The sequence below is a fragment of the Phaethon lepturus genome, unplaced genomic scaffold (genome assembly GCF_000687285.1).
Source record: "Phaethon lepturus isolate BGI_N335 unplaced genomic scaffold, ASM68728v1 scaffold39626, whole genome shotgun sequence".
Taxonomy (NCBI): domain Eukaryota; kingdom Metazoa; phylum Chordata; class Aves; order Phaethontiformes; family Phaethontidae; genus Phaethon; species Phaethon lepturus.
In genome coordinates this window covers 20121-44128 of record NW_010547598.1, presented here as the reverse complement: position 1 = coordinate 44128, position 24008 = coordinate 20121, and the positions used below count along the sequence as shown (strand labels likewise).

Below are 24008 nucleotides of genomic sequence, written 5' to 3'. Positions count from 1 at the left end.
GGAGTGCACCTTTCATTAAGAAAAATTAGTCAATAAAATTAATGAGTCGTGTTTGTACATTAGAATTTTTAACACCTCAAGAAGCATTACAAGAAAAAACAGCCTCCCTTCCGATCTTCACAAAGGCTAAACGTCTGTCCATTTTGGTAATGGGAAAACAGGAACAAATCAAGGGAAAGGCGACTTTAGTGTTTTCTCTTTTTAATGTAGTCTTAAATCATGTTATGCTCAAATTCATCTAAAAATAATTAGTCACGAGAATTTGTTTTGATTTGCATTATGAATACTTCATTTAAAAGTAAATATTTTAGTGTTAATCTTCCCTTTTAAACTCTCTTTACAGAAACAAAGAGCTAAAACCATAAATAAGAGGGCATTAAAACCATAAAAATGACATTTGCCAATATCTTAATTTTTCAGCCAGACTTGATAAATCTATCAAAACCAGACAGTTAAATAAGAACCACATTATAAAAATTAGCAAAAAAAGGACTATTAGGTAACTCTGCAAACTCAAATATGAAACTGTACTAAACAAAATATGTGCAAAAGTATACAAGAGTAACTGCATATAGCAAGGTTAAGCCTGAATTAGTTTTAAAGCTTGCCCCGGTGAAACTGAATTCAAAGTTGTCCCATTGTATTTCTTTTTTCTTTCAACTCACATTGTAAGTCAAATAAAAACAAAATACACATGATAACTTCCAAACGAAGCTGGTACTGGACAAGCACAGAGCAGGACACTCACTCAGCACGAGTGCAGCATGCCACTCACAGAGAGTTCCTCAGGAGTCCTTAGAGTAGTGTACAAATTCAACACTGCATACGACAGCACATGTTATACTCGACAACTTGAGAATGTTCTTGGGTTTTTTTGTCTGTTTTTTTGTTTCCTTTTGAGACAAGCTTGCTTTCTCGGTCAAACCTCTGATACGAAAGCAGTGCGATTTTGCGTTGCAATGTTTAATGCATAAAAACCAGCCACCTGGGCCCTCCGAATCGTTCTCTTCTAAGAGTAAGGACTATGGGTGAACCAACAGTCTAGAACTGTGTATAGTTATGTGCAAAACATTCACTAGCACTCTGAATCTCAGGTCTATCATATGGGCATAGGAAGTGACAGATGCAGGTAAATAGTAATTTCAGGATCCAGCACATCATCTGACATCTACAAAATAGCCAACGGAGTTTAAAATGGCAGGTTCTCCCTAGAAAGTGTATTGAAATGATTAACAAAGTAACAAAATGGGCAGAATCTAACTTTGGTGAAAAGTCTGAACATTTCACATAATGCTCAACAAGCCAAAGTAAGGTACCATCTGTAGCAAAGACTAGATTTAGATTAACTGGTAAGTAGAGACAACTCTTCAAAGATCATAACTGTAAACTGCAAATCTACTTCCAAGTCTCTTACACACCGTTCAGTCCACACAGGCCACGTTCATTTCGCTGTAAAGACTTCAGCCTGGAAACACTATGAAAAGAAAAGTTCCTTTAATTGGGTCTTTATAGGAGAAAAGGGTTAGTTGTATTTGTAGACTGGGATGCTGACGGCGGGATTCCTGTACTGTGAAGAGGTTGGGTCATTGATCCTGCAATGCTCACGTTCAGCCCCTGGCCCATCCTTGTTATAGATGCCACAGTGCCCATAGCTGGTATCGGTGCCATTCCCACAGGCACTGGGGCCATGGAAGACAGAGGTATTGGCTCCATGCTTATCGGTGGCACAGCACTGAAAGAAGGGCTGGTTCCCATCACAGGACTCGCTCTCATCTGATTTAGAGTGAGTGGCTGAGGCTGATTCACTTGGAAGGGGTTGATTGGAGTTGGTGCTGTAGCAGCGCCTAGTTTTGAGAGAAGAAGGGAAAACGGGAAAGAGATCGCACCTCCATACACACAAGGTTTTGAAGATCATCTTTTGTGGCAAAGAACGCATCTTCTGTACATCCCCACATGCTCCCAACCCCAAAACACCCTGCGGAGAAACCTGTGCGGATGCCATTCAGCAAACTGGGGCCGCACTGGTGCACGAGTACAGTCTGTTTCCTTGAACCTATCAATGCCACAAGACATTCTTTTGCTGACCAACAGTTTCCACTTATGATAGGATTCACTGGAGAGACAAGGTTCTAAATTTTGTTACCTAGAACATGCCTAGCCATGACATCCAGGTCTCTTCTTTTTTTTTAAATGCTACTTAAAATCTGCATTACAGAAGAGAACTGCAGGCTCTCTGTACTCCTTTACTTCAATCTAGCTACTGCAGATTTGTGTGTTTGCTTCAAGATGTCATCCAGTCAACTCCATTTAGAAGCTGTACATGTTTCTGGCACTGAGTTTTGACAAGAATTCATAGAGTAAACAAGTTGTTTCCGAATTACAGCGGTGCTAGAAAAAGCAGAGAATAACTTTCCCAGCGTTTGAGGTTCTTTGGACTGCTGCCAACACTACAAATTCCTTTTACCGTATATGTATAGCGTTATTTGGATGGCCTAGTGACCCCTTATAAACTTTTTGTAGTAACCGGTAATGGCAGATACACAGACTTCCTCTTGCTAAACACTGCCAAGGCTGTTCAGAATTACTGGGTTTTTTCCCTACCCAAGGAGTTTAAAAACACATCATTTTTGTCCATTGGAAGAGTGAAGAAAATAAATACTGAAATAGCATTTGAAGTACTTCACCATACTAGTGTCACACAGAAATTTCAGTGCATATGAATAGCTTTTAAAGAATAGATACATCTTCCACATGTTCAGTGTCACCATCTAGGTCTGCTGTAAGTAAAGGCTCACTTCTAACAGGGGCCAATTTACAGCAGAACTGCAATAGCCTTTTCTTCCCCTCACCCCCAAAATACACTGAGAGCGTGTTTTAATCAAAACTAGTTTATCATGCTAGCTTAAAGCCAGCCTAACCAGCAACCCACTAAATTACACTGCAGAATTTGCTATCTGGAACCTCAGGTTGCAGTCAGAGATGCTACTGTGCCTTCTGTAGCACAAGCCAAAGGGCAATTCCTACCTGCTTCCATAAGAACCTATTACCTTCCCAAGGGATTCTCTGGTGGGACAGGTTCACATTTTATCTTTTCTGACAATCAATCAGCTTTAGCTCAGGCATTTTTGATAACCCAAAGCCTTCTTCTAACACAGATCATTTTGAGAGAGCAAGGGCAAAAGTAGAAGAGAAGCTGCTTGATCAGAGATCAGCTGCAGATGCAGGAGTAGAAACTCTGCGCTTTCAGGGTCCGGCCATATACCTTGAAACCATGCTGCCTCACCCTCCTGCTCTCAGTCATGATCTGTTAGCTAAAGTAGTCAAGAAAAATGAGCCCAAACCAGCTTACGTTAAATGAAATAGGATTGAGTTATGCAGAGTTTTCCTATAGGAAGGGAAAGCTAAAATAGAAAACTTAAGGAACGTGCAGAAACAGACCTGGTGCCAAGAATGGATTCAGTGAAGTAACAGGTTGCGGCGGCTTAGACACCAGTGAATCCAGGTTCACCAAAGCAGCATTGGGGCCCAAAAAAGACTCAGGGGTTTTCCGAGCTGCACTTTGTTTGCCTGATGTCATGCTTGAGTGCTGGGAATCAAAGAGATCAGGACTTGTGGTACCGCTATGCTGAGATGGCAAAGTGGAACCTGATTCAGCTGAAATAGTAATAAAGAGAAAAACAAAACTTATCTCATTAATCTACATAGTCAAGCAAAGAAAACTCTTAAGTCTCTGATGCAGAAATGTTTTAAAATCTAATGTTTGTATTAGTCAGATTTAAATGTTTCAGTACATGCTACACCCTCATAGCATGCAAGCAGATAAATGTTCTTTAGATGAGCATGAAGAAGCTACAGTTAGAGTTGCAGTGCTCTACTGAAGGCGTTCCCTGATTTACCCTGACAGGTATTCTCACAGCTATGCTGCAACAGATGGGACTAAGAATCTTGGCTTTTGCTCTTGCACTACACCACTGCTGCACTCTTCCTAGCCAGATTCTACCAGTTTTTCTCTTTTGTGACAAAGAAGCCTAGCCCAGCTTTGAATTAGTCACCATTCTTTTTCAGGCAGAACCATCCTGAAAGTACATAGTATCAAAGCACTTCTACCTTAAGGTCTGGCAGTTTTTATTTTAGTGACTAATGATGAAATAAAAAAATAAATGAAAGCATTCATAGAAGTGTATTTTCTCATCTTCCTACTATTGTTACACACTAGAATTTACCTATTTAAGAAAGTCAGTCGACATTGTCCTGTTTGACACTGAGCATGAACCATACTCCAAACATGTTGGATACTGTAAATTTAGAAGTCAAACAAATTTCTGGGTCAATGCAGCGAAAGGTTACAGAGTGAAATTCTATGGCTTACAATGCAAAAAGCTCATTCCCCATAAGTTCATGCACAGGCCAAAATGTTAACAACAAGCTTTTACTGCTGCATTATCACCAGTTTTAATCTTTTCCTTTGTAAGAGTAATTTTTTTTTTCTCTAATAAAATTTAAGCATAGAGACATTTGTTGCTGAGACTATCACCCAAACTGTCCACATGCTAAGAATTTGATTCATACCTGGCTTTTTGGAAGTTCGAAGTGTGTCAAATTCAGAAAAATCATCCTTAACTGTACCATTCAAATTACTGAAGAGGTCAAAAGATGTACTTCCTGTTCAAAACAACAAGACAGCCCTATCATTACCAGATCTTTGGTTGCATCACACACCTGACCCTACTGAAAGCAATTTCTAACCCATTCATGTTACCAAGAAGCCACTCTGTCAGGTTCCAGGCAGCAGTTCAGACCAGCTTGAGTGCTCCTGCTCTTATGCAGGACCATGAAGAAGGACAACGGCGGCGAACTGTCCTTTCTTACAGTATCAAGCAACTAATTCAGAGCAATGTGCTTTTAAATCCCAATGTAAGGCACATCTTAACATGTGGGGTTTTACTGAGTGTCTGCACTAGAGAGATGCATAGGAAGGTATATATTGCTGTGGAAGAACAGCAGCAACGAATTTACAGTCTGAACGCTAAAGTGCGTTAACCAGCCCTCAAGTAAAACACTTCCAAATACAGCTGCAAAGACAAATGTAGCATTGCTACAACCTAAGTGACGATTTGACTTATACTTCTGAAGTTAAAAGGAGGAAGAATGCAAGAGAAAAGGCTATCTATACCATGTAGAGATGGTAAGGCCCTGTTAGCTAAAGCACCAGAACTTGCCCATAGTTTGCAAGCAATGAAAACATAACATTTTCAAAATGCGGACACACCCTTACCTCAAAATGGAGGAAGAAAAACCACACCTAAATGAACAGCAATCACACTCCTGAAAAGCTTTAAAGTTTACCTTTTTTTTTTTAATTAGTTGAAATGTTTTTCTGATTTAATTTTAACCTTCAACGTATTTCAAGCAAATGAAGGTTCAGACTTAGCTCCATAGAGAGCGCAAAAAGACAAAAAACACAAGAGAATGAGTAAAGACTGTGTATAACAACAACACTTCTTATCAAGATCAAAGACCCACCATAGTTAAAGAATCATTCTCATAATGATCCGGTTATTGCCCTTTGCCCAGTGAAAAGCTGATTAGACAACTTTTTGCAGTACCCTGAGATTCTTCTGTTTATTATGTACTGCGATGAATGACTAGCAGAAAATGCATTTAGGATGCATTTAAGCCATGGTGCCAACATGAAAATACCAGGCATTAAGATTCATCAAGATTGCATTAGTTACAGAGCATGTACATCAGCACCTTCTGCACCTTGCTTAACAAGGGCTTAGGGATAACTTTCACACCCTCAGTCTGAAATAACAAACCTTCATTTGCACCTCTAGAAGTCTCCTCAGAGTGTGGAGCTGCTCAACCTGTCAATCTACATCTGCAGAGACATCCATCTGCATAGCTATTTATCATGATGAAAGGTAAAATTATAGTATCATTCATTTCCAGAAATTAAGTCCTTGTCTAATTAAAGATAAAGCCCATTTATCTGAACAGCAGCAGCCGTAAGTGCTCAGCATGCATCCACATATACCAATAAAAGAATCTAGAAGGGACAGAGCATGAAGAAGCAACATGAATTCACAGCTTTAAGTCAGAATAATAAGTCAGAAAAAAAGTTCTTTTCACTGCTAGCTATTACAACTCCCATTTATTTTACAGACCAGTTCTGCAATTGTTCAGCACATAGCTTCTTTTAACCAAGCAATGCAAGAACATTGTTCAGATTTCACCTTCACTACTCAAATAATACGGACATGGGATGAGACTGTTTCTCACCAGAAGTAGAGAGAGGTTTGTTCGCAGGTGCTGGTCCCCAGGGGTCCACAGAAGATTTTGCTGCAGTAGAAGATGGCTGAGCAGGAGCCCAAGGGTCAACATTTTTGGACAAAGACTGAGCTGTGGATCCTGCTGGTGCTGCCCAAGGGTCAACGGAAGCAGCTGGTTTGGCACCTGCAAAAAGAGCCAGCAGGAACAAAAGTCAGTACAGTTTCACTTTGGAAACTTCCCTGGGAGATTAATCTCTCATGAGCCATCACTGCCAATTAATACTAAACATAAATAGGTGAAGCAGTTCAACGTTAGGAATAGTGATAAGTCTCAGCATCGGTGTCATACATACTGAACAAAAAACACAAGTAAATTCTGCTCAAGAGAATAAAACAAGTCTCGCATTTAAAACTCAGCAAAAAGAAATCTGCAGTTCCAACAAGAAAATAAACTTGCTTTTGTTACAGACATTGCCACCACAACAGACAACATCTGACTGAAGGTGACCTAAATCACAGGGTGTATTTATGAATTCCCAGGAAAGAAGGTTTCTAAAAATCCTATGTGTAAGAGGTATGAAATACACAACATTAAGACTTGGACAAAGGAATCTGTAAGATTCAAAAGGAATAGTTTTCAAACTCTTTTAACCATACTGTTATTTTATAAAAATATAATCAGCTTTTCTGAGCTAGTTGTGCTTTTTTTTATTCCCATTTGTAAGCATTCTTCCTGACATAGATCTAAGCTGTCCACTGATACCCCTTCCTGTATTTTTTTTTTTTTAACCCCATGCCTGTATGTTCAGATTCCCATTTTCATTGGAAGATGCTGGCAATTCTTCATTCCTACAAATTCAGATTACCACACTGCTTCAGGTTGCACACAAGGTTAGGGCTTCCTAGTGTAAAGTGACAAATTAAGGCAGTAAAGGGAGAAGGAAAGAGAAAGAAACTTGCCTCATGATATACAATTTCCTGCCAGTTTTTCCTCCTTCCTCCCCAACCTATTAATTTATTGCTTTTCAGCTTAGGTGACCTCTTCTTCCTTCTACCATTAAACTATTTTGGCTTATCAAACCCCAGAACCACTGAAGCAAATCACATTTCAGATTTGCAGTGGGCCAGGTCTGTGTTGGAAGGTATTACTCTCACTTTGTTCCTGTGTTGTCCATCCCTGCTGCCCCTCCCCAGCCATCAGAGCGCAGGAATGGGAAGCTAGTACTTTAAATGCACATCCTGTACAACTCTACGGGGATCAATTGCCTTCAAGTCAGATAGTACATGCAAACACATTTTGTCTTCCCAAGGAAACTTCTCAACCAGTCATGCTTTAATTACTCAATGAGAACAACTGTATAATCCAGGAGTAGGATAGAATTACCCATGTGGTACACTGCTGTTACCTTTAACCACCATGTGGGTTTCAAGTTACAACTTAACATCATTTTATTTTTTAAAACTACACACAAACCCCCTTGGCCTCACAATATTCTTGAGAACCAAGTCAATGCTGCACACAGTGGTACAAATTCCAATTTGTAATGTTGGTCTTTGTTTCATCAACAGGTGGCACGGTCTTGCTATAGCTTCGGACCAGGGAATGCTAAAATTCTCCAAGTCCGTCCAACTATTCCCACACCGGTACTTACATTTCCTTTATCTACCCTTAGTGCTGAGTTACGAGCAATGCCACACAAGAAATGCTAATGACAGCACTTCCCATAAATGGAAGCTTTCAAAAATGTCTCTTCTTTCATAAAGACAGCACACGAAATTAGAGCACTTGGGAAGATACCTTCCCATAGCTTCCATTATCTCTACTGAATTGCCAAAGCACATGCAGGATTTGAGAAATACAGTTTAATGAGTCACTCTTATTAGCAAATTCATAAATCTTACATCCTCAAGACTATCCTTGGGAGCCAAGTAACCAGCAAGCTGGAACAAGGGGTTGTTCTATGGCATTAATAAAGTTGTGAGCCACTGAGAGGAAATGCTATAGCTGCAACTGATGCAAGGAAAATCTTGTCAGAGGATGATACATCAAGCACGAGATTTGGAGGTGGATTTTGTTTGTTTTTTAATAACGGAAAAATACATTGAACAGCCTTAGGGCCCAAAACTTTGACTTTTTCTGATTTCAGGTTTGCAGTTCATCACCAAAAAGAAATAGCAGCTATGTAGGTGCCTTTAATGCCACCATGAGGAGGCGGGGGGAAAAATGCATTTCATTATTAAACTTCAAAATTTTCATCAGGAATCTGGATGGTGGTGTGCTGAATGCTAATGCAAATGACTTTGCAGCACTTTATAGCAGAGGTCATAGAACCACCAGCCCGAAGCAGAACTGACAGAACTAAGCTGTTAGTCTTCATGAAAAAGCTTCCATTTGCACAGAAACTCCCTGCTCCTCAAAAAAGAAAAAAATCCAAAGCCAACAAAAAATAGATCCAGCTCCAATTCCACAGACGTAGCAAGCTTAACATGCACTGTGAGGAACCATCAACTTCCTTATGCAGAGGAGTAACTCCTTGGACAGACTTTGGCTAACCTAGGAAACAACACACTACACAGGCAGCAAAACACACACACGAAAGCAAACATGCAAAAAATGGACTTAAATGCTCTTTAAGATGTAAAGCACTGAATCTCTCACTTCAGAAACAGATTCCATGAATTTAGCATCAAAAGCTTATAAAACACAGTGAATAGTTAAAATGGCAACCTTAGTTTTTTTGTTTAGCATAAAAATCTCCATTTAAACAATTTAATCCATTTGGTTCTGACAGTATACATATCAGATTTCACTAGAAGCAATTAAAGACATGGTCATTCAGATCCATAGCCTTCCTAACCATAGCAGCCTGCCTAAATACTATATTAAATACTGGCAAGAGTCTAAACCCACGACACTGGACAAAACTAGCAATCAAAGCATGAGCACCCCTCCAGTCTGAGACAAGCTGGTTTTGCTGTACAAAGATGACAGAAGCCTCACTCTTCTCTTTCTTCAGATTCCAAATGCACACACAAAAACCCAGCTGCTTAAAAACAAGGACCAGAGTGCAACTTCCATTCGTTTCTGCTTGGAAATGAGTTAGGGGAACATTAGTTCTAGAGTACAGGAAACACTCAAAATGGACTAATACACTGTTGTTATCAAGTATGACATTGTACATCGAGAAACTCTGAAGAGCTCAACGTTAAAAAGCAGAAAGTTTTAAATAAGCATTCCTCCCGGCAGTTTATTCTTACCGAATGATTGCCATGGGTCAGAGGCAGTAGCTGCAACTGTGGATCCTCCCCAGGGATCAGTTTGGTTTGCAACAGCAGGAGGTCCCCAGGGCTCCGTTTTCTGCGGGGCCGGTGCCGACGAGGGCAGGGCATCCATTAGGTCCAACAAAGTGGTATGCTGAGGGCAGGAATAATCTGAGCTTTAATCAAGAGCATTACCAATCTGAAGTACAAACCCAAGAGAGTGAAGAAGCAATTTTTTTTTTCCTTTTACACACCTGCATTGACTAGTAGTTTGAAATTTAACCCACATGGAAGAAGCTTTAAGCTATACAATAAAGTAATCCCAAAAGCATAAAAGAGCTCAGTATTAAGCTATTTTGTGTTACTGTATTTCAGCTTTTGGCAGCGTAACCAGGAATTTCTTAGTCGAAGGCACTACCTCCTTCTTTTTGGGAATTTTAATTGTGTCTCTGCGACTCTCCTCCAGAGCCATCTGTAATCTCAGATCATCTCCGCGTCTGAGGCGCTCCTCCTGCAAAGGAAATCAACACTGTTGATATAGACCATTAGCCTAGACTGCGCTGCTTGCTCCCTCCAGGTGTCTAGCCCCCTTGGCAGGACACTGCCAGGGAAGGCTTGGGCAGTTCTCCCTGCCACCCCAGGAGCGATGTGCACCACAGGCACGCGCAGTGGGATTGCCAGGATTATTTGCTGTAACTTGTACATAACACAAATGGCGGGGAAAAAAGACTTCTTGTGATTCTTGTCTCAAACAAGAGGTCAGGAGCACCCTGACCCTGTAACGTCAGCGTAACAGTGTGATTGTAACAACATCCATTTTGCTGACTGAAATTTACCCTGGTGTTGTTTTACTCCTAATGGGAAAGCTATAAATGAGACATTCTTTCCAAAATTTAGTTACAATGCTAAAAACACTACAGAACTTAAAGACAAATTATCATTTCTAAGTTATTGTAATGTTTTTGAGCATCAAATCACCACTGAAGGACGTGGTGATTTAAACTTTAATCTTCCTGGCTTTTGTCAGGCTTCCCTCCACACCTGATGCAACTGTTGTAAAGAATAATATAAGTGAGTTAATCCAGCAAACTCCATGCATATTTCGTACATTTTTAACATCGGTAAACTACCATGTTTGTGGTACATTCAACGACTTTAAATATCTTTGCTTGCATCACATCTTTCAGAATTTGACTAATTCCTCAGCTGGTATTTCCCTTGTGATTTTTTAAAGCTATTTCGACTGATAGATTCTGATTTTATTTTCTTTAATTTTATTGCTCAATAATGGCAAAGTTTACTGGGTGATAGTTTCCCCTTCCAAGCACAGAGATACTAATGCAGCAGTAAGCGAAAACTGTCACAGGAAGCCTCTAAAAATATTAACAGCCACTCAGCACGGACGACTTGAATTTTCACTCATAGCTGAGATTCAACAACTTGGGTATGTATTAACATGCAGTAAACTTTATCCACAATTACAGCATTTACTCCAAATTCAGAATGAACCGCCTAAGAATTAACACAGTAACATAACCCATGTGATAGATTAGCAGCAAAGTTATTTTAAACCAGGTTCTTTATATATTCTAGCACTTTGCGTCAGGTCAGCCTTCTGTTCCAGACAATCTTACCGAATGAACAGATCATTCAAAATTTCACTGTAATCAGAATTCTTTCTGATTTGACATTTCTTATGCTGGCCCCATTAATGAAGGTTTTCAGGACTAGTCATGTTTTCAGTTCTTCCTAACTGAAAGCATCTTCAGTAATGTGATGATTAACATCCTCCCACGCAAAGTCTTCTTGCAAAGTGACTGTCATCTTCCACTAGTCTCAACAGCTTGGAGGCTGAAGTGACTTTAAAAAAGATTTTAAAAAAATATATTTAAAAAAAATAAATAAAAGAGCAATATCTTCCAAAATGGCCTTTCTTTCCCCCCATTCCACCTGGAGCAAAGCCAAACTGCCATTGAAAAAAACAGAACTGTAGTCTCAACTATCAAAGCAGCGACATTTTGGAAAACCTACACAGGAACTGACCTGCTCCGCCACTTCCCGGCTCATTGCCAGCGCGAGCTGCAGTTGGAGCTCCTCTTCTCCACTTGTCTGAGGCCGGGCCTGCTCGAGCTCTGAGGAAACTCGAGGGGATGTAGCTGTTGGACAAAAAATCCAGCAAATGTAACACACCAATCAACAAAAAGATGTAACAGGTTTGATTATTTCTCTGACCAGATCACCCCACTTTCACACTGCCATTCTCAAAGGTCCCCAGCACAGCAACTAGCCCCTGGGCTGCCACCGGCCACCGACTCACCAACCACCGTCAGCTCCCTCAACTGTCAGAGATAAAGCTCTACTAAGGCTGAGGTTAACAAGCCAGAACAATTATGCACGGAGAACTTTGCAAGACAGTTCAATTGCTTTAAAGGAAAAATGTTCCTGGAAAACAAAGGCTTTTTTGTGTTAGTGGGGTTGTAATATCAACAAGTAGCACCAACGAATGCAGGATACCCTGTCTCAGCGTATCAGAGCTTCGTGGGGGCAGGACACAGACTTAAAAAGAAATACAGAATTAATCATTCAAGAAAACATTTGTTGATAATTCTTACATTTTACAATGTCAGTAAGAATTTGCTGGGGGTTGGCCAATATCAGGGTAAAACTGGATACCACCCACTTTTCTGTAAAATAATACTGTCTTAATGGCACAGATAAAGAGCTATTCTTAATTGCTAAGCAGGCTCAGAGACAAACAAGCCAGCTATTCATACTCAAAATTTACAAAATCATTCTCTGTTAAAAAAGTTTGGTATATAGGTTGCAGGGGGGTGGTTTGGGTTTTTTTTGTTGTTTGGTCTTTCTTTGGATGAAGACCTCTATTAGCTAAGAACTGGCTGGTAATCTCCCCCACTCCTCCTTGAATAACAGTCAAACTTAACAGCTAAAATACACAATTTCTCACGACACAACTCTTCTTTTACTGATGTTTTTACTAGAGTAGCATACAGAAATTCCCCTCCCAATGGGACAACACCAGTAGATTTTTATCACTGCACAGTAATTAAACAATTTTTGTGCTTGCACTCTCTCAGATAATTCTCTAGCATCCAAATCATTTACACAGAAATTTTATCTTACTTTGGCAAGGAAGTTTCTATTTAATGGTTGGCATAATTAGTTTGGCTAAATATATATCGACATTTAAGAAAGAGGAACCATATGTCAACCTCAAAGAAATCAAGTTCCTTCTTAAGAGGTCAGCTGGGCATGTGAAAACTAGATTGACAAACTGTAATTTTAAAAAGCACTTTTTCAGTCACTACTTTAATGCTCCAAGTATTTCCCAGTCTCTCCTTAAGTTTAGGCCAAAATGACATTACAAAATAAAAAGTGCAACCCTCTCTCTCATCCAGCAGACCAGAAAGAAGATGACTCTCCGTAAACAAGGAATGACCTTTCCTTTCCACCATACACCCAACGTGCCATCCCATCCCACTCCATTTCTAAAGGGACAAATTAATTTATCACCCAGAACAATTCTTTCACATTGTGCTGATCCTGAAGCTTTGTAGCCAACGAGACAAGCTCCTTACTTCACATAAAGATGTTACTCATACCTCAATTCTATTACTTTTTCAAGCTTTCTCATATAAGGTATCTAAATTTAGCCTGCTTCACAAGTACTTTTTGTTCCAACAGTCACAGACAGGCTCTCCAATATATTATATGGACTATTACGGACTTGAAGTAGGAATAAACAGGACATCAGATAAAGGATGTCTGACAGCATGGAAAATATAACCTTGAAATGATTGTAAGATTTGAATATTCTTAAATATGAAAATAAAAAGAATTAAAAAGAAAACAGGATAAGATTCAACACCAGGTTACCAAAAGGTAGCCCACGACAGAAAACCTGAGATCCTTCTCTAATTTGTCAGTCAAAAAGGAAAAGCAGTAAAGTTAATCTATGTGGACTCAGCAGAGCATTTTATGATGCTAAAATAGGATGTCACTGTTAAACAGGTGGTAGTGTAAGAACTGAAATAGGTAAAGAACCAGCTGAAAAAGAGATTATGTCATACTGCCTACCAAGTTTACTAACACGTTCTCAAGAACTGGCTTTAAGACCGATCTTAAGAAAAATTATGTAATAATTTACAGGAGGTTATGTGAAAATGCAAACGTAATGCTAAGAAAAAATGTCAAACTAGAGGGAGAAGCAGGAATATTTAAAAAAACAGATGACTGAGAAGGGAAATGGGATGATACAGAGAATGAAAAATCATTTCTTTGATGACCACCTTCTACTAATTGGGGGCATCAACTGCAGGTGACAGATGTAGAGAACTTACTTTAGTGCTAAAACACTAATGCAGCTATTACTAACATTAGCACTACTGCATCAAAGCATTAGTTAGAATTCATCTAACTACCAAATGCAATTCTAGTCATTCAAACCCAGGACAGACAATTTCAAAACAGAATGGATGTGGAAACGCTTCCCTTCTGAGTACAGAGAATATTTTATGTGCTTATCTTTGCAAAAAGGCGATTGAGCAGTTTATGGTTGCTAAATACACCAGGCTTGCAAATACTATGGAGCGAAAAAAGCTATGTTAAGATAAAGGGACAAGAACTAATGGTATAAACTGACCATGAGTAAGTCTGATATACAAATAGAAAGAAGCAGCTTTCCATCAGGAATTATAGAAGGAAAGAGTTTTAACTGGTTTAAAAACAGAGCTGGATAAGCACACAAATGGGACACCAACAGAGTCACCTGAGAACAGATGGCAACCGGACTATGATCAGGCAGGTACCTTCTGGTCTTCTGTTTTTTTAACTGCAGTTGTGAGGAAGAATGTGATTTCCTGCATTTTTTGCATAGGATTTTTTCCATCTCTGTTGACACATAACTACATTCCATAACAACTAAGCAGGTGATGGTAGAATGACTTTAAAATTATGTGAAATGGGTTAACACCACTGATTTTTTTTCCTCCCATTTCCACATGAAGGACTACTTACTGAAAGTGCTCACCAGTTTCAGCTTTTAACGGCACACAGCACTTTTGCACTAAAAAGCTGCAAGAAGCAGGGATTGCATCCTACTCCAAACGACTCACTCGCCCTCTCACGGTGGGTCCTTGCCTCCCAGCTGCGCACGGGAACGGCAGGCTTGCTTTGGCAGAGCACTACATTACCTCACAGCTCCCAACAGAGACCAGCATTCAGCGGCTCCAGGATCTGGACACAGATAATAAGGGGTCCCACAGACATAGCTTATTTCTTTTTGCTTTTAGGTTTTTCAGCAATTCATTCTACTCGGTTTTATTAACTCTAAAAGGCACTTTAGAGGTCCTTTTACAAAAAAAGGAAAAAATTGACAATTTTAGATTCTTCCTTGGGCCTTGCATTAGAAAACATTTTTATGTTGCTATTTTACATTTAAACTTCTGCAGTGGTTATAAAACCATCTACATTAAATAGCTGCCAGCATATTCTTGATAAAGGATTAAAGGAAATTCAAAACACTGTTCTTGGTAGTAATCTGCCATGTTTTATCCAGCAACGCTCAAATTCCTGCAGTATTATAACTGCCCTTCTATATTGGCCTCATCCTGCATTAACATTTTAGTTGCAAGGATCTAGCATAAAGGTTATTGCCTTAGTAACAGTATGGCAGCCACACAAAGAATCTCTTATCCCCCAGCACATGACAGTTAACTCAGATGTTTATGTAAGATGGGACTCAATAGATCAATTCTGATCTGCTAAGCCCTGCTCTGTCGCTGCTTTGAGAATCTGGAGATCCTGGACTCCCTAGGCTGCCCAGAAGCCGCCATGTGGGTACCTGCTTCTGTCTGCCTTCGCAACAAGACTCTAGCTGCAGTGCAAGGAATTCACTTCCAGCCTCAGTTAATCGCTAAAGCAGGATTCTGCTCCACCATCTGTCTCTAGTACAGGCTATGGCATCTTTCATATGTTATTTATTGGTAATTTACTATATTTTGGCTATACTAAAAGCCCTGTGTAGATGTCTATAGGTTTGGTTAAGTTAGTGAGTTAAAGCATATATATAGTACACAGCTAGAAAGCAAAGTCATTGCCTATATTAACAATAAACATCATTCCCAGCATAAAAATTAGACTGGGTATTTTCATTCAGAAGCATGTGCTTGTTTTTTCAGGTTTGTTTTTTGTTTGGTTGGTTGTTGGGTTTTTTTGTGTTGGGTTTTTTGTTTTGTTTTGTTTTTGTTTTTGAAATGTCACTCTAGACCAAGTGATGCCACAGAGTGCCACGGAAAATAAGGCCCAGCTTTATAATTTGCAGGTGGCAGTCTTAAAAACAGAATTCAGTTCTTAGTCGCATTTCTTCAGAAAGAAAAGCTGCTTCCTCACTCAATCTGTACACCTACAAAGGTAGGCAAAACCAAGGTTGGCTTGAAAAATTAGAATAATATCAAGGTAAGAACTTAGAAACTGATAGCAATTCACTTGGGAACCAAGCAGAAATTCCATTTGCTAGTCTTCAAATGAAAGGCTACTCAGATAAAGATGGGATGCTTTCAAAAAGCCAATCTAACCTCTCAAATTATGAAAGGGCATGTGCAAACTGCTTAATCTAGGAAGGAACTGTGTAATCCACCTTTCCATTGGGAATTAAAGAGCTCTTTCAAATACAAGAAGAGAATTAATAGCACCTACTAATGCAACAAGATGGAGCTGATCAGCCCTACTGCATGATTTCTAATTGTACTGAAGCAGACGGAGCACTTTTGAAATTCATTTAATACTGAACAAATCCTTAAGGCTTGTTTTGGTTAAAGAGCATTTTTTTTCTCTCAAGTGATCCCTATGCTCATCTTAATAGACATAGTAAGATAATTTATTGCAACTAAAGAAGCCTGGTTACACCAATGGCATCTCCCACCTTTACTTAGAGCACCAGAAAAATAAAAATATGGTAAGAGGATTAAATCAAGTTGTCAGGTGACATCTGACACAACACAGGAGTCTACCAAATTCCTTCAACACCTCAAACTACAGAAATTATCCACGCAGCTCATCCAGATTTCCCTATGATATGCCAGATATTCCCAAAGATAGAAGGCCAGAGATGTATTCCAACCTGCAAAGGTGCAGGATAGGTTAAAAAAAAAAAAAACACTTTAAAAACAGCAGCATTCTGAATTTTCTATAATGTCAAACTGAAATTAGTCTGAATTACTTTCTACTCCAAACAAAAGGGGAGAGAAAGGTGAAATAGATGAGTGAACACAAACTTGCTGACACTTCACAAAACTGTTTTTATATAATGAGTCAACTTAGTGTGAATAATCACTGGAAATATTAAAACTCATTATTTCAGCTGAAGAAAATTGCTCCCAAAGTCTTTACAGGTAAGGTTAACAGACTTGGCATTTCAAAAGATCCACAAAAGCCCTTTTCAGTCCATCTTTCACCAATCTTTTATCAAATAGGCTGTATGTATAATGAATCTGATTTCTCAGACAAGCAGCCTACCTCTGGGCAAAGTGCTCCTCTAAAATCAGGTCACACTGTGCACGTTGCATTGTTCCCTACTCTGCCGCATTCGTGTAAATGAAATCAGGACATTAAAACACACACCAGTCTTGCTCTGCCAACATTTCTAAGTGCAACCCAAACCCAAGGCAGCAGATGGCCAAAGGAAAGGACATGTGCACAACCCAAAATAACACAGGTAGCTCATGGTTTAGGCATAACAGGATTGGACCTCTTTAAAAAACTGGTCTTCAGTAAACTTGGTTTTAAAACATGAATGCAGTACAGGGAGAGGACCAGCATTTTCCAGGGATGCTTCAAAGTTGAAACTAATTCAAAACACACTATCTTCTGGGGGCAGGGATGTCAAGGGAATTGGCTTTGTCAGTCACTTCCCTCCACATAGAGTATTTTTCCATCATTTTTCCGACTCCCGTAACCACACCAGCCACAAGGAGCTGCAGCAGACTGCACTGCTTCCTGAGCTCAACTGTGACAGTCCAGATGGGTCTGCTAAACACAACACAACTAACCTGCTCCCAAGACAGTTGAGAAAGAACAAGCTAATCCGAGTCCCTACACTCCTACCCCACCTCCTAAGAGCTTCTGCAGGCCCGAGCTGCTTGAGCACAGCATTTTGCAGGACTGTGGGTTACGCTTCTGCCACGCTGATGACTCCAGTGTAGCAACAGGGTAATATCCCTGTGTAAGCCTTGGCTGAAAGAATACTTTAAAAAGTTAATTAGTAGATGAAGGACTTTAACAAATGCACTCCCGGCTTGAAACAGCATCACAGTTCAGACTTAAGAGGTCTATATTAAGAACACCCTACTTCTCCCCATGCAGCCATAAATCCAGAATCCTATTTAAGTAGTCACTGGCAGCCGTAGATGAAATAAGGCTAGGAACAAGAGACTGAAGTTTTCAAAACTGGGTGACTAATGTCTAGCATAAAGACAACATTTAGACAAAAAGACAGATTAGGGGTGGGGAACTATTGCTTCAAAAGATTTCAAATATTGATCTTACATTCCTTCCTCTCCCCAGTAGGTTTAGTTTCAGCACCACACAAGAACATTTCCTTAACGTGAAATAAAACCTGGTATCAGATTTCATGCAACTGCACATTTTCCAAAATAAAAAAGAAACCGCTTTTACGTATTTTGTCATGGAATATTTAATAGCTCCTCACTTGAACATTAATTGCCCCTGGCTTAAAGCTGGAAGATGGCCAATTATCCCCAGTATGTCAGAAATCGCTGACAAGATGGAGGTTGGGAGGAGATTTATTATTGTTGCTTTTAGCTTTACAGTATCCCTCTTGGCTCCCATTTACAGATTACGAGACTAGATAGCAAAAACATACTAATACTTTTACAAAGGTTTGCATCAAACATTTTGCGTGTCCAGAGAAGGGCAACAAAGCTGGTGAGGGGGCTGGAGCACAAGTCTGATGAGGAGCGGCTGAGGGAACTGGGGGTGTTCAGTCTGGAGAAGAGGAGGCTGAGGGGAGCCCTCATCGCTCTCTACAACTACCTGAAAGGGGTTGTGGTGAGGTGGGTGTTGGTCTCTTCTCTCAAGTAACTAGTGATAGAATGAGAGGAAATGGCCTCAAGTTGCGCCAGGGGAGGTTTAGATTGGATATTAGGAAAAATTTCTCCACCGAGAGGATGGTCAGGCATTGGCACAGGCTGCCCAGGGAGGTGGTGGAGTCGCCATCTCTGGAAGTGGTCAAAAAACGTGTGGATGTGGCGCTTCAAGACAGGGTTTAGGGAACATGGTGGATTAATGGTTGGACTTGATGATCTTGAAGGTCCTTTCCAACCTTAGTGATTCTGTGATCAACAGTCAGTAATATTCACATGCCATAATATACTCCCTACAATTATACAAGCTTTACAGCACAGAGATCTTCAGGGCTAACAGCATCATTAAGGCAAAGCTTTGGGGGAAAGGATTTTATTAAAAACTATCATGCTTCACCATTTCACTTTCCACAGTTTCTAAAGGACTGTTAGAGATGAGGTGAAAATATCTGCAAGGAAACAGGGAAAAATGTCCTTACTCGCCAGTGCGTGTTGTCTGCAGTAGCAAGGTACGATGGTACATCAGTCAAGGGATCCTTTTCCATCTTGAATTCTCACTCTATACAGGCTATCAATACTGCTTTTATTTTTTCATAAACGATAAGCTTGGGACACAAAGACCAGCAGCTCTACAAGAAAAAGCTTTCTGGCTCAGTATCAAATACAAAACCCAATTCTTATATGCACTGTCAGATACAAGCCTACACATACGCTCAAGAAGCTAGAGAAGAGCAGTAGTTTGAGCATTGCAGTGTTTACAGTCAATGCTGTACAGTACAGCTAATTCATCACTCTGAAGAAACTGAACAAAAAAGGATCCACCAACTTCTCCAATATTGCACTTTTAGTAACTGACAGAAGGGGGAAGAGATCCCTCATGCACAACCTGGACACGTTATCCACTGGAAGTTACTTGTTCCCCTAGTGATCCGTCCTGGAGAAATTACTAAGCACTCTTCAGCCAGCTCAGGCTTCTTTTCTTCTGCAAGAAAGTATTAAAAGTGAAGAAATTTTATAGCCAAACACAATCTTTTCAAGTAAGGCGGATGAATTCAGCTAAGAATTCTCAAAATCTGCCATCTCACCCATTGTGTCTAGCAAGGAACAGAAGTAAAATGTGCTAATACCAAAGCACCGAGAGACAAAACATTTAATTTGGCTATGTTGAAAAAGGCTGTTACACTTTCCCAAACTTTATTAATATATGAATGTTAATAAGACATGCTAAATATTTAGCAAAGATGTACATTTTTAATAGGCAAATATCATGCTATACATTGCAAATCTAAATGTCTCTGATCTCCTCTTCAAAGGCTCAGAGGAATGAAAAGACAATTCTACCAGACTATACAGTACAGCAACCGCATCTTAAAACTGTTAAAAGGAGAGTATTTCCCAAGAGCTAAGCATAACCTCAGTCTTTTTACATATTTTACTGAATGCTTATTTTCAGAACAAAAGAAGGGTATCATTATAGAATAAAAGAAAACATGATGGATACATTCTCCATCATGTTCACGTCAAATAATGAAAAGCATCTTTTCTATCCAATTTAGAAGGTACAAGAATAACCCTACATTTATGCAACAGATTAAATGTCTGGATTTTGATGAAACTCCTTCCTCGTTTCCTAGAATAAAGGACAAAGCTCTACACAAAGTTTTCCATTATCAGATGCACTTAGCACAGCTGTTTTGTGAGGTGCTGGTTTGCTTTGCTATACCAAATTAAACCATACAAGAAACATTAAAACTTCAAAAGATACAGATCATAAAAACTAACAACCAGCTGTATTTTTGCTGATAGATAATTAAGTCCAGGAGAGTCTACAATGGAGGAAGGACCTAAAGAAAAAAAAGAAAAATTCTGAGATTTTTAAAGCTTCTTAGGTACATGCTCACAGGGGAGGAGAGAAAAAAGATTAAGAAATCATTACCTCAAAAGCAATCCTGCAAATAGAGATATACGGCAAAGTCATACGCAGGCAAATGAGAGTATCCAGTAAATCAACACTGTGTACTGAAAGAATAACCAAACTTGCTTCTTGACATTTAGTCCCCCATCAAAATTCTTCCAAGTGTCCAAGGAACAGCAATTCAGAAACACACCCTGTATTGCTCAATCCTTGCTGTGCGGAATGGTTTGAAGCCTCTGGTAGCATTTAACATGACAAACAATACTTACTTGCACTAATTAAAGTTAAGAGCTGGTGAAGAAACAACCCTGTGCAACAAACCAAAGGTGTGCTCAGCATACCTTAGTGCCTATTATTGCAGTCCATCAGCATAAGTTAAAAACAACAATATTTCAAGCTATCTCCTAAATGAAGACTTTCTGTTGTAATCAGTCTGTCTACAGACCTCCAAAGAGGAAATGCTATTGTAGTGATAACAATATACATGTTCTTCTTTAAAAATTCATACTGAATCAATGCTCAAGTATGGTTATTACAAAAAGCCTAAGATGTTCATTATTCCACTACTAACTAAGAGACAAGATAAAAATTCTCATACCTGGAAATCTTCATGCACTTTTTTTGAACCCCGCATCCTAAAAGCATTTCCTTTTGGAAAAAAAAAAGTCTTGCTCTTCTCCATAGCTTTAACTGGACAGAGATTTTCTTCATCCTAGCTTGATTTTTCCTCCTACTACCTTCAGCAGAAAATCTCTGTATATGTCAGGGGTACTGACACCATTCACGTATTAATAATTTGAGAAGCACTTTGGGACACAAGACATGACAAACTTAAGATTCTGAAAACTGGTGCTCAATCGATTCACCACACTGGCTCAATTACAGTCCTCCACACACTATAAGCATTCATTTAAAGAAAAGATTTTCCTTCAGAATTAGACCACAACCACTGACATTCCAGCCAACGCAGCTTTCATCAGATCATTACTTATATTAAGAAGGATTTAGTGCCAAATCAGGCCTCTTCCAAACATGACAGGGAGTTCCCCCAAGCAGTGGTATAAAGAATCCATTCTTCCCACATCATTGTATTTTTTTTAAAAGATGAAATATAGTATTTAGTACTGATACTTGCATTCCAAATGCTGATAGTATCAATATTTAAACACTGACATATTCAAAGAGCTACTCCTCTAAGAACTGCTGAGCAAGCAATAAAGGAAATTAAATACCAATATTCTTCCTAAAATAAATAGCAGCAACATAAAGAAAATATCTAGCAAAATTATCTGGGAAATAGTCTGTATTTTTCATTTTTTTCTTGAATTTTACTTAACAAAAAACCCTCAACACGACAAGTTTTCAAGCACTCCTTTTAAAACTAGGAACAAATAAAATCCATTAACAATCTCCCTACTGAGATTGGGGACCTATCACATCAAACATTGGAACATGTTCACAAAAGCAGCTTGACAATGCTACCTTTGGGAATTGACAGTAAACAACTGCTTTTTAAATTGATTTACGTCAACACACACATCCTCTCCAAAACAAACATTTAACTAGCCATTCTAAGAGACATTAGTGCCACCCAGCAGACCTACAAAGACTCAACCATTGCAAAAAGCCCCTTGCAGTCAGCATATTAACCCTCCTAGCAGGGACCATCTACTCTCATGTCCAACAGCAAAGCAGAACACAAAATCTCTCAAAATTATATGTGTGTTTGCTTGTACTTACAGCCATGGTAAGATGCTGGGGATCCTCCAGACTTCCCATATTCTTGCTCCGAGTAGCTGGTGGATAGGTTTGGCTGACTGGAGCCTCGGCCAAAGGTGATCTGATTGCTACCCACTCCAGTGGCCACCTGAGCCATACGTTCTTTGGTCTTCAGGGCTTGGGCCCTCTCTGTCTTGAGTCGTTCGTCATCCTTCAGAAGAGACACTAGCTGCTTGGATTTCTCCCTCACGTTGATGCCCTGGTCTTTACCATCTCGATCAATATACTGAAAATCTTTCAACGTCTGGATAGCAAAAATATTCTCTTTACACTGCTGCGCCACTCTCTCAGAACCAGTTTTAATCAGGTAATCTAACAGAGTAAGGGCCTTGTATACATGTCGCCAGTTCTTGCCATGGTCATTCAGTCGTTTCCAGATCATGCTCATAATTTCAGAAAAGGCCACAACATTGTAAGTCAGATCTGCTATTTCAGTCATTAATGAACTGGAGGGACCCCAAGGGTCATTAGAGGTCGCTTCCCGAACTTTTATTTCGGCCTCTGAATAATTGTTCACAATGTTCTTCATCTGCCGCCTAATAGACGAAGTCGTCATTTTTATTTCCCTTTTTAACAAGACAGATTCCAGAACACAAACAAAAAAGGGCTATATTTGCTCTTCTATGAACGTTTCTGAACTGCAAAGGCTCCGGATCAGTGGCTTACTTGTAACACATTCCACTACAACCATTTCCTCTCTTCAAGAGAATGACACGAGAAAATGAAAATCATGACCTGGGTAAGGGAAGAAAACAAAGCACATTAGTTGTGTCTCTAATTAGGAAAGCAATCTGTGTACACTTTTGAGAAATTTTGCTAGAGTTAACTGATGAATTTTCTCCCTGAATATCTTCAGGACATCCGACTTTGAAAACAACTTGCTCTTCTCACAAGCAATGTTAAACATTGAAGATTAAAAACCTGAACTGCTGAACAAGACAAAGGCAAGAAAATATCCATGCTGATGCAAATGCAAAATTTGAAAAGACAGAAACAAAGTCCAATAACAACTTACGTATTTAGTTTCCAACAAGGTAAAACATACCTAGAATTTTTAATTACAGAAATTACAATGCTAGCTTGCAGAGGTGAGATGAAACTACATTAGAAATCCCCTGCTTAGCAGCCATTAGCTTCCCGCTAGCAGCTGCCAACTGCAGTTTGCTACCACTGCTGTAGGAATCTGCGTATTGAGAGAATAAGCAAACTTCCTAAAAATTAACCAGGCTATTTCTGAAATCTCAGGTGAGTTTAAAGCACACTCAACTTCAGGGCAGCGTTCTTGAACAGTGCTCTGCATTCAGTTGAGGCTTCAGGAAGAGAACTGAGCACCAGAACGATGCACTCCAACTCAAGGTGACCTTTAATGTTAAGCAGATTAGAGGGGAATTTTTTTTTCCCTCCAAATGCATTTACTTTGTGCATTTGAAAACACTCATCAAATCTACAGTTTCTGCTCCATGTGCCTTTCACCATGCACAGAACAATTTTTAATTATATGAAAATGGAATTGTAAAAGCAAAATGACTGGCAAGAAAACCCAAGGACAAGCTCTGAAGCTGGAGAGCTGTTTCAGTTATTTATTTAAGGTCACCGTTTCAAGTAAACAGAGGCCTATTAAGCTTTAGAATACATTACTTGAATAAATGGGCAGATTTTGCT

The 24008-nt window shown here is 39.5% G+C and overlaps 1 protein-coding gene across 1 annotated transcript; it reads right to left on the bottom strand.

The window, feature by feature from the left end:
- Positions 1–1477: 1477 nt before the first annotated feature.
- EPN2 (epsin 2) lies at positions 1478–23081 on the bottom strand. The gene is given in 8 exon segments (XM_010289696.1): positions 1478–1844; positions 3439–3654; positions 4570–4662; positions 6283–6456; positions 9531–9732; positions 9952–10044; positions 11577–11689; positions 22308–23081. Coding segments are annotated over 8 exon segments (1824 nt in total). The 5' UTR covers positions 22903–23081; the 3' UTR covers positions 1478–1506.
- Between the last annotated feature and the right edge of the window lie 927 nt (positions 23082–24008).